This window comes from Camelina sativa, chromosome 19, assembly GCF_030686135.1.
Source record: "Camelina sativa cultivar CO46 ecotype springtype chromosome 19, ASM3068613v1".
Lineage (NCBI taxonomy): Eukaryota > Viridiplantae > Streptophyta > Magnoliopsida > Brassicales > Brassicaceae > Camelina > Camelina sativa.
In genome coordinates this window covers 7,306,254-7,320,726 of record NC_141898.1, presented here as the reverse complement: position 1 = coordinate 7,320,726, position 14,473 = coordinate 7,306,254, and the positions used below count along the sequence as shown (strand labels likewise).

The 14,473-nt window shown below is 36.0% G+C and overlaps 4 protein-coding genes across 7 annotated transcripts; 1 reads left to right on the top strand and 3 right to left on the bottom strand.

The window, feature by feature from the left end:
- Positions 1 to 2,862: 2,862 nt before the first annotated feature.
- On the bottom strand, positions 2,863 to 5,673 carry LOC104765416 (phosphatidylcholine:diacylglycerol cholinephosphotransferase 1-like). Of its 2 annotated transcripts, none has more exons than XM_010489120.3 (3): positions 4,930 to 5,673; positions 4,176 to 4,313; positions 2,863 to 3,338 (listed from the first exon to the last, which is right to left on the bottom strand). In XM_010489120.3, exons 1-3 carry the CDS (start codon positions 5,356 to 5,358, stop codon positions 3,012 to 3,014), a joined length of 894 nt encoding a protein of 297 aa, XP_010487422.1. In that variant the 5' UTR covers positions 5,359 to 5,673; the 3' UTR covers positions 2,863 to 3,011. The 2 variants fall into 2 exon arrangements, with proteins under 2 accessions (XP_010487422.1, XP_087358980.1); XM_087502854.1 differs by having other exon boundaries at positions 4,176 to 4,350; positions 4,930 to 5,636.
- Positions 5,674 to 7,560: 1,887 nt separating this feature from the next.
- Positions 7,561 to 9,245, top strand: LOC104765415 (protein LURP-one-related 12). The gene is made up of 2 exons (XM_010489119.3): positions 7,561 to 8,197; positions 8,661 to 9,245. Exons 1-2 carry the CDS (start codon positions 7,931 to 7,933, stop codon positions 9,054 to 9,056), a joined length of 663 nt encoding a protein of 220 aa, XP_010487421.1. The 5' UTR covers positions 7,561 to 7,930; the 3' UTR covers positions 9,057 to 9,245.
- A 747-nt stretch (positions 9,246 to 9,992) lies between these two features.
- On the bottom strand, positions 9,993 to 12,021 carry LOC104765414 (glucan endo-1,3-beta-glucosidase 14-like). The gene is made up of 3 exons (XM_010489118.2): positions 11,307 to 12,021; positions 10,787 to 11,104; positions 9,993 to 10,560 (listed from the first exon to the last, which is right to left on the bottom strand). Exons 1-3 carry the CDS (start codon positions 11,817 to 11,819, stop codon positions 10,201 to 10,203), a joined length of 1,191 nt encoding a protein of 396 aa, XP_010487420.2. The 5' UTR covers positions 11,820 to 12,021; the 3' UTR covers positions 9,993 to 10,200.
- Positions 12,022 to 12,268: 247 nt separating this feature from the next.
- On the bottom strand, positions 12,269 to 14,421 carry LOC104765413 (methyl-CpG-binding domain-containing protein 11). Of its 3 annotated transcripts, none has more exons than XM_087501516.1 (3): positions 13,920 to 14,421; positions 13,701 to 13,788; positions 12,269 to 13,287 (listed from the first exon to the last, which is right to left on the bottom strand). In XM_087501516.1, the coding sequence occupies exons 2-3, from the start codon at positions 13,761 to 13,763 to the stop codon at positions 12,532 to 12,534; spliced, it is 819 nt and encodes a 272-aa protein (XP_087357642.1). In that variant the 5' UTR covers positions 13,764 to 13,788; positions 13,920 to 14,421; the 3' UTR covers positions 12,269 to 12,531. The 3 variants fall into 3 exon arrangements, with proteins under 3 accessions (XP_087357642.1, XP_087357643.1, XP_087357645.1); XM_087501517.1 differs by having other exon boundaries at positions 13,930 to 14,238; XM_087501519.1 differs by having other exon boundaries at positions 13,875 to 14,017.
- Positions 14,422 to 14,473: the final 52 nt, after the last annotated feature.

Sequence of the window (14,473 nt, the reverse complement as noted above, 5' to 3'; positions counted from 1 at the left end):
TTGTAATTAAAAAGATATGTTGAGAGTTAGAAAGTAATAGTAGTAAATAGTGAAAGGTGATTATTTTTCAAATTATAAATAGTGAATGTACTAGATTACTAATTAAATTTTTAAAATTTACTATTTGCAACTTAAAGTTGCATATCCTGAGCTGGTTTTGCCACATCTTCATCATCACAAGATGCAAATTTCCTCAGCAACAGTTCAATTCTCCACACTTGTGTAAAATAGACATTAGAAGTAGGATACTTAGTACCTGAAAAGTGTGTGGTGATATCACTAAACGGCTTCAACAACTCACATATTTTCTCTCCACAATTCCATTCATCATCAGAAGGCAAAGTCTTGTAATTGCTGTCAAACCACTTCAAGCTGACAAATGCTTCCTTAAACTTCAAAGCTCTTACAAGCATCTCATATGTGGAGTTCCATCTGGTAGGAACATCAAGTGATAACCCTGCTCCACTCTTAATCTTTACTCTCTCAACACATGCAGCAAAAGCGTCTTTTCTCTTTGGAGATGCTTTAATATATATCACACTCTCTCTGATGTTGTGCAAAACATCTTTCGCTAGATCTAAACCTTTCTTCACTATCAGATTCAGAATATGGGCACAACATCTAACATGCATAAATTTCCCATCACATAATAAACCACTACCACTAATCATCTGAAGTTGACCCTTGAGAATGTTCAGCATATTGTTGTTGTTTGTTGCATTATCTAAGGTAATAGAAAATACATTTTTCTCCAATCCTCATTCTTTCATACATTCCAGAATCTTGTTAGAGATTTCTTCACCAGTGTGAGAAGATTTAAGTTCACAGAAAGCCAAAATCTTGCTATTCAAGTGCCAGTTTTCATCAATGTAGTGCGCAGTCAAACAAATATAACGCATAACTGTACCTCGAGCTGTCCATAAGTCTGAAGTGAAACAGACACGCCCACGTTGGTTTGCAAGTATTTCTTTCAGCTTGACCTTTTCCATCTCATACTTCCTATACACATCCGCTGCAGCAGTCTGTCTACAAATTGGTTGACACTCGGGATTGAGATACTTGTCTCTTGCTCTACCTTTCTCATACTCAGGATAGCGAAATGGCAAATTATGGTAAATTATGATCTCACTTATCATCTCACGGTTAATCTGATGATCATATGGAGGCCTATCTTCATTCTTTGGTTTCTTTAGACACTTCTCCAAATGACGAAGCAAGCTCTTAGTCCCATGTGTTTTAGTATTGATCACCAACTTGGTTCCACAGTGGATGCATTTTCCTCTTTCTTTGCCATCATCTTCAATCCCAACTGACACAATATCTTTCCACACCTTTGAAGTTAACTTTCTCTTCCGTGGAGCATTTTGAGTTGCTTGAGTTGCTTGAGTTGTTGATTGAGTTTCACTTTGATCTGTTCCATGCATTTCTGTCTCTTCCTCCTCATTCCCATCAATTTCTACATCTATATCACAATCTTCCTCATTCATATCCATATATTCACTTTGAGCATTAAGCCTTGCTACCAAATGTTCAGTTTTTAAGTCCATTCTGCAAAAGAAACGGTAGAACAGTGAGCATGAACGTCTCGTAATTGAAAGTAGCTGACCCTGATAGAGCCGTATCACATTCGACCATTAAACATTTTCAAAGAGATTTTCATCAATGACTGAAAGAAAGCTGCTTGCTAAATGATCTAAGTAACAAAACGTAATCCAAATCAGCACACAAACACAAATCGAGACATGAGTGAATCTACACAATGCACAAAAAGATATAATTTTTTGCCAAGTCTAAACAAACACCCCAAAATGATCTAAGTAACAATCGTACTTGTGCCATTAAACATAATCCAAATCGACCATTAAACATAATCCAAATCAGCAAGTGAGCAAACAAACACAAATCGAGACATGAGTGAATCTACACCCCAAAATGATCTAAGTAAGTAACGAACGTACCTTGTGAGTAATTAATTGGTTCTGCTGCAATGGATTCGAAACTCTGTAGCTAGAGATGATTGTATTGTTCCCTAAACCGTTCACAAACAAAACAAAAACCCAGAAACGAAAGATTAAAAGACAAGACAAGTACCCAACTCTCGTTAAATTATCAATCAATCTCACATTCTGATGGGTCCAAACCAAACTCCATCGGAGAGAGCAAAAGGAACAGACTTTAATGTGTGGAAGCAGAGCAAATCATAGAACTCACCATGGAACTGTGGAGAAGAATTGGCGGCTAGAGTTATGTCGGAATGGGTTTGGATCCGCCGGAGCTTGGAAGAGAGAGACAAAGTGACACAGAGGAATAAACTTCTAGGTTTCAACTTCACTAATTTTTGAGAAATAAATGGACTACCCGTTTAATTTCGGATATACATGTTACGCCTGCACATCTTAAAAGATACACCCGTTTAAGTGTTTTTTTTGTAGTGTTATTAAACGAGCTATGGGCTTAAATTTTTAAAACGGACCCGTTTAGGCCGACGGACATCCTGCCCGTTTAAACATCACTAGCAACTTTTCCCATCTATTATAGGTTGAACTAACAATTTTAAGGACTATTGGTATTAACGAATTTTCTCAACAAAAAAAGGAGACAAAATAATTAATTTCCGATCTATTGATCTCTTCTGAGAGCAAACTATATATTTATGATTATGGATCGGTGTACCTGTCCCGTTAACTTCATACACCCCATCTTTATCTACCAAAAGTAGCGAAGAATAACGTAAATACAAATTTTAGTAATATGGTTGACTGATTTTTATTATTTTTTTTATATCATTGATAAGACTAACACAAATTATTTTCGTAAATCTCTTTTTTGTTAAATGAAATAATCTCACTATCTCGGAACACATAAATAACCTTTTAAGTAACATTAGATCGATAATTAGGTTCAACAAACGGTATGCAATGAACCATTTATAAAGAAGAAACAAATAAGTCATTAGACTAAATTCAACTTAACTAAATGTGTTGAACTAAAAACATTTGAAAGAAACAAATTTAATTGACTAGAGAGTCTTTCGATATCAAACTAAAACCAGTTCCTAGGTGGTGTCTTCTGCTCATCTCTTCGTACTTTCCGGCCAGTGAGTCAAAAAGAATCCCAGCGCCAACTCCAACCGCAAGGTCGATGGTGTAGTGTCCTCTTGTACCGAGCAGCCTGATCGATTGTAATACATTGAGGATGTCAAAAACCCTCGCCAGCTTAAACCTCTGCATTCTCCTCATGTCCAACGATGCGATCATCGAGCCGGCAACGTGGCCCGAGAAGAAGAGGAAGAAAGAGACGTTTCCCACCGGAAAATCAACTCCTGATCCTAAAAAATCCTGTAAAAGGAGTAAATTTAACTTCCAGGGTTAACTTATTTTGATCACGACTAGACAGCTAATTAACCTTGTATCAATTATTTCTTGGACATGTAAACACTCAACAGTATAACAAGACCACACACATAAATCCATATAAGTACCGATGCTACATCACGAGAAAGAAAATAAAATAGATGACTCACTAGAACTGTAGAGCGTAAATGAGTGAGAATCTGATATTTTATGTCCAGTCAATCAAATCGTCGATCATTATTTTGAAAGATGGGAAAAAGTTCGGTACCAAACGAAAACAAAATAGGGATTTCCTAAAAATTGATAAATATCATTAAGATGATAATTAACCTAAATCCGGCAAGGTAAAACACTAAAACTTGAAAGCATAAAACACAATCTATCACTCCTTTCATTTCACAATAATAATTGTTGTTTATACGATATTTTTTTTGTTTTTTAAAGAATGTCTTTATGATTTTTATGTAAACTTTAGCTACAAAATATCTAATTTGTCTATGTTAAACACTTAAACTCATTAAATTTATAAAATAGAAAGGAAAAAAAGGTTAGTCAGTTTTCAAACTTAACCAAATTTTGTTCTTCAGATAATCAAATCTTCTGAAGACTATTATTATAAACTGTATTTTTCTACGGTAGTGTGGCCAAGGGAAATCACACGTCTAAACTGTTCGAATTCTGATATGGATCAACTAGTAAATTAAACATTACATCTAATACTACATATACGGGTAGATCATCACTACTAATATGAAGAAAAAAAATGTTACTACTATAATGTTAAAAAATTTACATAAAAGAGGGAGATAAGTGAACTGGAACCTGAGGGAGAGGAAGCTGAGTAGAGTAGCCGAGAATGCCGCGACACGTGAACATGAATAAAGCCGAGATGGTTGCTCGTGCTCGTCCTTCCACTAACCATGTCCATACAATATACGTTGTTTGCATCAATACGAACACCTGTCCCCACCCCGCCAATTATTTTAGTTTTTTTTCCCTTTTAAAAAAGTACACAAAAGTCGAATTTAAAAAACCAATCTCTCTCTGTTTCCATGTGATAGTGTCTCCAACTCATCTTCTTCACCATGTGTCATTTTCTATTAGCTTTTAAAGTTAAAAGCGCTCTATATCAATCAAAATACAACTAATATATTGTACAAACAAACAAAGAAGCAGTTGTTAAAAAGAAGATTACATAACTAAAACAAAGAGATTTAACATTAAATTAGATTTTGTTACCCACTAACTACATTTTATCCTCTAATCGATTTTTCATCGATTAAAGACCATTTTAGTATTAATGCCAACTTTTCTCACTCTTAAGATATTTCATTGCTTTGACAGCAAAATTCCAGCTGGAGAATTAAATAACACTAGAATATATATATGAGATTTATTTCCATCTTTACCCCACTTTTATTTATTTTTTATTTGACTAAATTAATTAGGATTTTTTAAATGTAAAAAGGAAGAAAACAAAATATTAGGTGAAGGGAAGGAGGCAATAAGAATTTGAAGATAAATCATTAAAAAATCAGATTAAAACCTAAATTAAACTTAGCTCGACATAACATACCGTGTTTAGTGCGGCTAGAACAGTGTTTAGATCCGGGGAAGATGCTAAGACGCGATTCAAAGAGCGCGTGGCTACAAACCCAAGATCGAACGGCTCAGATCTCGCGGGTATCATCTGGAGCGTGTACTCGACCCCCATGAAGAACAAAAGCCCGGCAGCGAACATGCACGGTATCCAATGGTGTCTCGCCACGTAGACAACGTCACGCGTCGTCCACGTCATGAACGACGCCTTGCTCCTCCATCCTCCTCCGATGACACCGTTGGCGTAGCCGTTGTTCTTAGCAGCGATCTCCATTCGAGTGTTTGTATCTCCGACGTCGACGGGGCGTTGGTGGTTGTGATCGTCGTCAATGGCGACGTTGTTAGTGTGGTTTCCGTTAGATACGTGACGGCGAGAGACAGCGGGTTTAGCTGCGGTGGCTGACATGGCCGTTAGAGTTAACGGAGAGGGACATTTTTGGGAGTTTGAAGAGAGATGTGTTATATAAGAGATACGAGGCGGAGATTTCAAAGGAGACTTGTTTGGGTTAGAAAATTCATATGAAAGTGATGAATAGTTATTTTTGAGAACGACATTTTAATTTTATGGTTGTTAGTTAAATACACTCTAACTCTTTGGTGGGCTTTACTTTTTTGTTTGTGTACCGACATGTTGTTCTTTTTATACTAATGTTTTAATAAGTATGATAATATTTCGACGACCAAAAGAAAGAGAGAGAAGAGAATATGAGATTCCCCAAAACCTATAGAAACTATAGTTTATCACATAAAATGCATTATTGGTGTATGCAATGTATTAACAATCCTAATTCAAGATTATGGAGAATATATCAAAGGATTTGGTGCTTTTCGTTGAATACAAAAAACTAAATTTACTGCACTGGTTCTCCATTTCGTGCAGATATCTTCTTTCACACTTTTTGATATAACTATTGTCTATTGGCTATTGGATTACTCTTAAAGTCTTAACTACCTAAATCTCCAATATCATTGAAAAACATAAATGACAGTTGGTTTATTGGTTACATGTTGTATACTATTAGTTATTAAATTAGATCATTGTTATTCGTATGATATTACTAACAAAACAATAAACATTCACTTAAACATTTTAATAAGTACCTGCATACTTACATATTTCATAAATCGTGCGTGGTAAAATTATTTATATATAAAAGGGCTGCTAATCTCCTGATGTTAAATTGTTACTGTAACTAATATCGGAAGACGTTACGTTCTCATATGTTGGTTGAGTAAAAATAACACTATCTCGTGCTCCAAAGCATCAGAAGCATTGGTGTCGTGAACAATAAGAAAACAAAAACAGGAAGAAACAAACTGATCGATACATACCAAGAAATATGAATGAAACAAACAAAATTACTTTCTTCTTTTTGGAATATTATTGACATTGTTCACTCGATCACGGTTTTGATTTCTGATTTTTTGGATTCGAGTTTCTTGTTAACACGATTTGTTTATTTTTGTATTTGTAGTGTTACTATATCCAAAGCATCTGTTTATTTTATTGTATTTGTAGTGTATTTGTCTATAGTACTTGACCGTAATTCATGTGCTACAATTTTATGATCCTTGCACGAAAGTAAAATTTTGTTTAAAGTAATCTAACAAATATTTGAACCATTCTATTATATCATAATTTTGTATCTTTAAAAAAAAACAATTTCTCGAGTAAAGGTAGGATATCTAACTCATGGTGACCGACTGATAGTTGTTTTGAGACAAAATAAAAACTCTCTTTAATTTATCTCAACTCCCACGTGGAATATTCTCAGTGTGTCAATCATGAAGATTCTCGAGTTTGTGAGTCCCGGTTGATTGAACTGGTCTGGATACCAAAGATGAAGATGAATTATAGTTAGTTAATTATTGGCCATGTTTTCAGTGTAGTTAAGCTTATCGTATTTCGTTTTGATTGTTGTCTATAATGTATATACATATGAGTTTTAAATATGTTTGCAACCATAATATTATTGTTTGTTCTGTAGAATTACATATATAGACCTTTAGAGGATTATAGGAAAAATTTGAATTGTAGTTCTGCCAAAAAAAATTGTAAGTTTTTACATAGCCATACGTATTTAATTACCACGTGCTGTAAATGTAAATCAAGAGGTGGTGATTTTGTTTGTTTTTCACCTAATTGGACGTGTCTGTCTAATCTTCACCCAATTAGACGTGTTTGTTGTCTACCGGTGGAGGAGGCTAAAGATTTGGGACATTGTTGATGTTTGATGATTCACTTTTTCTTAACTTTAATAAAACTCGACGTACAAATAGATTTCACGATGTGATATATATTTTAATTTACTAATATCCTCAGCCACACCATCAGTTTCCAATTTTCCCTTTTTCATACTTTTTATAATATAACATGAAATCTTACTACATGTACGTAAGATTAGTAGTTAAACATCTTTTACAAAGTTAGGATAACTAGAAACTGGCGCCGTGTGGAGAAATAAACCATTTGTCGACACAAAAATATATTTTAAAATTAAAATGTTAAAATACCCATATAAAAACTTCTAATGATCCTTCCTAGATATTTCTATTTTTGCAACTTGGATATAAAACCGGCGTGTAAACAGATCTTTCAAATAGTTTAGCATAAAGTCTAATAAAACAGATTAAAACTAACATTTACAAGTCATCGCATATTATTAAATTATTAATGCATGTGACTTATTTATTTTTAGCCAATAGGCAATTACAATAATATATACTACGACTTTTATAAGTATGGAGACTAATAAAAGGTATTAATTCGTTACATACGCGTCACGCGTGTGTATGTATAGATAGTATCAACCACAACCATATATAAATAGAGAGGCAAGGTAAGGGAAGAGAAGAGTGTCCATATCACACACATAAAAATCATTCGTTAACCAAACCACAAAATCTAACTTCTTCCGTCCACACACACACACACACACACACAACTCATACACAAAAGAAAAAAGAAAATTAAAAGCATGGAATTAGTTGAAGAGACGAATCCAAAAGAAGGGAAAAAGATGGGAGGTAGAATTGTGGTGGACAAAGCTTATCTCTACGAAGAAGACAAACCACTCACCGTCTGCAAGACCTCTCTCTTCTACACCGGCGATGGTTTCGCCGCCTATGACTGCCACGGTGATATTATCTTCAGGGTTGATTCTTACGGACCCGACACTAGAGATAACGATGAGATTGTCCTCATGGACGCTACCGGAAAGTGTCTCCTCACCGTTAAACGAAAGGTAAACTTTATTTAATTTTTTTCGTTGTTGTTCTTGTTTCTTTATAATTGAGTTGGGACAAGTAAGAGTCAGCTTGGTGATTAGAAATAAAGTTTTTATGCTTTCTTGGGGCTTTCTTGATTAGATGGGTTTGGTTTTTAAAAATAAATATGTCATTGATGGGCATCCATAAATAATTCAAGAATCTTGAATTCTTGACAGCCTTAGAAGTTTTTTTTTTTGTATCTGATAAAAATTGGATAACTTGGTAAGAATTTGGTGGATGTTGTTGTTAACCTAGTTGTTAGAAACGAGATCTGAAGAAATTGTTTGGAGCTGAAAATTTTGATAAACTTTTTTTTTTTTCTTTTTTAAAGCTAGTTCGAGTAAGCTAGCTAGAGTCCATTAGTTTTGTATTCTTTCAAATACATTAGTTCCAATAACTAAACTGAGTCAACTCGTTGGTTTTGTTATTGACGAACAGAGACCAACTCTGCACCAGAGATGGGAAGGTTTTCTCGGAGAGAGATCGGATGGTCAGAAACCGATTTTCAGCGTGCGTAGATCGTCTATAATCGGACGGTGTACGATGGAAATAGATGTTTACGACGGAACGGGAGAAGAGTACATTATCGACGGTGACTTCTCGCAACGAAGCTGCCTCATATACGACACAGAGAAACGTACTGTGGCTGAGATCAAACGTAAAGTAGACGCGTCAACGAACGTGATGCTTGGTAGAGATGTGTTCACTCTAGAGATCAAACCTGGTTTCGATGGCGCTTTCGCTATGGGTTTGGTCGTCGTGCTTGACCAGATCAACGGTGATGATCCTGTTGAGATTGGTGATGAACAGGTACACCCATTTGTTGAGGATTAGGGTATGTCTCTTTCACCCTCTCTCAACCGGTCTTCACGTTATCATATCGAATCTAATCTTTAGTTTTTCAATCTTCGGATTTGGACCGTGTATGATTATGGAGATCTGTTTGTACCAATTCCGTGTTAAATCATTAAATTACGTTACATATTATATATATAGTCTCTGTCTCGGGAAATTTGTTGATTATATGTTTCATGTTACAAAAGCATTTTAGCATATTTTGGAATCTTGGATACATACAAAGTTCCAAATCTATCCATTGACCAGATTAAATGTGTTGTGAACGGCTAATATATTTGATTAGCTTAATATAGATTTGAATTATGGTGTTAGTTGCAAATTGCAATATATCTCTATCGATGTACTAGTTTTTAAATATATACGAGAGATGCAACGTGTATTGTACACATGTTCAATGCCCAAGTAGAGAGATTTAGATATAAATATATTTGAGGTGGTAGTTGACAAGATTAGAGAGTGCGTAGGAATAATAATACATAAATAAAATATTAGGAGGCGGTCGAATAAATTTTGATAGAATTATTATTTCCGAATCTAATAAAGAGAGAAAATAGTATATCTTGACTACTTGCTGCACTCTACAGATTTGAATTTGATTCGTTAGCGTACTCAAAATTTTCATGCTGTTGTAAATACACGACTTATCTAATGTATCTTTGTTAATAATACGTAAGCCTTCACGTATACTAAATACACCATGAACGAAAGAAATAATATGATTTTAAAGGTCGAACAAAATACACAACATCAAAATTTAGTGTATGATAAAAAGTAGTTGTGAGAGTTTTCTGTAGTTTTCACAACATCTTTTCATCTGATTAAGCTGTGATTGAGTCCCAACCAAAAACTACACAGCCATATAACTTTTTCTTTAACTGTTTTTGACTTGGTAATGAACTATATAGAGAAGAATGTAGAAATATCCAACATTTCAAATTAGTAGAGCAATATCGTACAATAAGCACATTACACAAAGTAAGAAGTTCTTATATCAACAACACTTAAAGTTAAAAGTGACTAATCATAAGCAAATCAAGAAGTACAGGGTTAACTTGATAATCTATATACACCAAAGGATCAATTAGAAAATCACAAATCTCACAAACTCACAAGGGCGTAACTAACGATGAAGAAAAAGAAGAAGAAACATAACAAGAGAAGCCGAAACAAGAGACGACCATACATGACATCGTGTTGTAGAAGAGGAGGACTTGAGTCCGGTGAAGCCAATGTCGTAGGCAATAGTACCGTCGGGTTTAAAAAGACCAAAGTTTCTCTCGGAAGTGGGGCCTGGTTTCGAGTTCTCGTTGAAGAGAGCAAACACGTAAGCTCTCACCATCATGTCTGGTCTATACGGCGTTCCTTTCCTTTTCTGGAGCCGTTTCCTGAGATTCCGGTTATAAGTTCTGGCGTTCTTCAATGACGCTCCGGGTTCGTCAGCATCGCCTTTTGATGCCCATCCCGTCTCCGAAACAATCACCTACACACAATTAAATGATTTAAATCAGGTTAATGTGGACTCTAATTGTATATTATATCTTTCATATACGAGAAGACATGTAGCTTAATTAATTAAGTGCATGTTACTAACAGAAAAAACAATGCAAATAAATAGGTCATACTACTAAGTTTCAAACTCATATTATGCATGTTATTGACAAAACTTTAGTTTACAGCTGTTTATAGTAATAAGAAGGACAACGTACCGGGACTTTTGTGTAACCAGCTTTTTCCAGAGCAGCATAAGAAGCATCGACCATGGCATCGAACATGTTATCGTAATGAAGCTTGGTTTTGGGGTCCAAGATGCCTTTGTTTTTCTCGAAAATGGCGTAATTGAGGTCAATTGTGATCGGGTCAGATTTATAAGCAAGAAAAGGGTAAGCGTTTATGTAGAAGGGCGATTGAATTTGCCAGAAAAACGCTAACAACGGCTTCATAAACGGCGCCACATCGTCCCTGAACGTGCACGACGAAGGTGGATACGAGTTCGCAAACACTGCCTCCGAATGTGGACTCGACACCTACAAATAAATATTCAAATTGTTAGGCTGAATAGTTATTATATTATTTCTAGGCTAATCCATCATTATGTTGTAAAAATAAAACTAAATTGATGCATGGGTACAATATATACATAATAATTAAGCAAAGTTGAGAATAAGATAAATAGATGATTTAAACGACATGTTTGGTTGATATACAAGATTAAGGTAACGTACGTACCTCAACGACATTGTGAAGACCAAGACGGCGAAGAGCGGAGTAAACATTCTTGGCGGCAGGTAAGAGAGCTTCCCAAAGCCCGATATCAGTGCCACCTAAAATCTCGTTCCCTACCGCGATACCGCTAATTTTAGTACCACCTCGTATAAAAGGCTCGACGTTTTCCTTAAGCCAGTTCATGGCACGGTCTTCACCAACGCTTATGTCCTTAAGAAACTCGTTGCCTAAGCCAACGATGATTTCGATCCCAGTCCCACGGAAGGCTGTGAGGACAGAGTGGTCAGCATCGTATATACGGATGTTTCTGATCTTTGCTGATTTAAGGAGAGTTGCTACCGCGTCAGGAGGCGGAAGATTGTCGGCTATGCGACCGTAGTTTATACCGTATGTTCCTATGAATGCTACGGCCGTTTGTGAAGAGAGGATGGAGAAGACAAAGAGAAACGAGAGGAAGAAAGAAGAGAAACCCATATGTGAAGTACGAGACTTTCGAAGAGAAACACTATAATCCATTTGAGATGCTGTCTCAAATGATGGTTTTGCAAACAGAACAGGGTTTTTTAATATTTTGGTCCTAAAATGGGAACAAGAAGTGTTTATACTATGAAGTTGTTCATTAACAGGAAGATTCTAAACCCTTTTCTCCGGGACCATGCAAAAGGAAGGAATCAAGGGAAGTTGTTAAGGCAAAAAATGAAAGATTCTTCTGAAACTGAATCAAGGAAATAAGAAAACTAACATTGTAAGTCTTTCTTTGTTTGCATAAGATTCTTACTTTACCCTCAAAGCAAAACTTTTACCTTTTTGCTTTTTAATCTTCTTCTGCTTTCTTTCATTTATTTTAATATGATGACTGGACCAAAATAATAATTAATACGTTTAATCTATCTACTGATCTTTAATCTGTTTAATAACTTGGTTATCCATGAAAAAATGTAAAATAAAACTAAAGATTGCAGAAGTAAGATAAACACCAACACATAGTCATAGTGGTTGCAATGGTTTTACAGAAGGGCCAATAATATCCTTCTCTACATAATCTTTTTAACCTACCAGCACTTGCACATATTACTGCAGTCATCTCATATTACATATCTCAGCTTAACAACATCTTTTACCGGGATAATGCTCTGATTAGATTACAAAAAAAAAGATAACTTCAAATAGATTGATAGAAACAACTGACTTACAGTTCATGAGTTACCAGAGGCAGAGCAGTGCAGGGCTATTCATTAGCTTTAGCTTCTGCTTCTGTCGTTATCTCTTTCCCCTCAACTTCTGTTGTCAACCCATTTCCCTCATGGTTTCTGGTCTTGCCTTCAGAATCTGGTGCTCCTTCGCCTGCAGTTTCCTTCTTCTCCTCACCAATACTAGCTTCAAAGGTGTTATTCTCTGTTTCAACTGAGTTCTTTTCGGTTACGCCAGTCTCTTCAACTTTGTCAGTCTGAGACTCCACTCTCTCCTTACTACTATCATCAACTATATCCAATGCTTTCTCCTTCATCGACTCACTTGCTTCTTGAACTGGAGCCGCATTCTGAGTTCCCTCAACAACCATATCGTCTTCTACTTCACTCAATTTCTCTGTTTCACCAGAGCCATTCTTAACAGTTGCATTCTTATTCTCGGCGTTACCTTCTGAAGGATGCATTTCAGTATCTTCTTGCACATTAGATTTTTCCTCTCCTCCTTCCTTTGATTTGTCAGCTTCTGTATCTTTCTTTGACCCTGAAGATTTAGTTCTACCTCGCTTCTTGGGTGGTTCTTTATCAGGTGAAGGCGTTGCCTTAGTCTTCTCACTGATTCTTGCAGATCTCCTAGGTGTCCCACTAGTCGTCCAATCAAAGTCTGCGATCCCGGGGTTTCCAGGGTGAGATTTGAGATACTGCTCCAGCTGCTTTCTGTTACTGATCTCCTCACCCGTTGGAGCAACAAACACTATCTCCGTCTTCTTCACTGTCCCCACTTTGTTGGGGTAAAACTGCAAAAACAAGTCACGTTGACCTTAAATGTAAAACCTCTGAGAAATTGACATTTGAGGTTAAAGATTGTACTCTAAAGACGGACCCTAATGTTGCTTCAAAAAGGCTACAAGTGGCATCCATAACCATAAGAATCAAGAAATTCAAGAACAAAGAAGCAAGAAGTAAGAAGAAGTAGATCAAACAAAATCAAATGAGGCATTTCTGAATCACATAATCAACATCAAGTGATTTTAACCTATTCTAGCAATCATCCACCAGAAGCTACCATATTCAGGGGTCTTTCTTTAAAGACTTAGAAAATCAAAGAATTGGTAATTGCAGCAATTCACATACACAACCAATTCTAGGGCTTTTCTTCTTCTTTGATTTTAACCAAAATTATCAGAGAGGGGAACAAAGGAAAACAAACCAATTTCTTCCAAGAAGAAGGTGCAGGTAGCTCAACAGATACAACTTCCTCTTCACCAGCCATCTCTTTCCCTTCCTTTTGCAACCCCCTGAAACAGATTAAGGATCACACAAAAATGTCAAAAGAAAAACCCAAAATTACTACTAACTCTTCTCAAATTATCCAACAGACAACCTAAGGATTTGGTTATGGGAAAAAAAAAGAGAGTCAGAGAGTCACCACTTATCACCAGTTCACCACGACGGAGAAGAGAAGGGATTTTGTTTTCCTTTGGGTTAGTTGGCTCTGCTAGTCTTTCTTTAGTTTAAGACTTGGTTGTGTAAACAACAACAACAACAACACACAGTTTAACTAAACAAGCCAATGAACTCTAACCACGTGTCTGAATCCAAAACTAGTATAATGCGCTCCATCATCCCTATGGTAACGACACGTTTAAAAGCTTATGATAAAAGTGTTTGATAGAGGAGGAGACGAGACGTCGTCGACTCACTCTCGGATCTTCGCATTAAATGTTACTAGATTTTAAGACTTACTTGGTGCTCATGTAATGCACGTGCCAAATAGTTATAAACGACTTTTTCTCCTATTTTCATGGGAAAATAAAACTGTAATGTAATATTGCTTTGGAGTCCGGATACTCTTTTAGGTTTTTCAGGCCCATTCATTTCCAATCATTGATGGCCCATTCATGTTCTACTCGTATTGATCAAACGACAGCGTTTTAAGCAGAGGGAATAGACTTTGATGCAAGGTGATGAGAAGGCGACTGA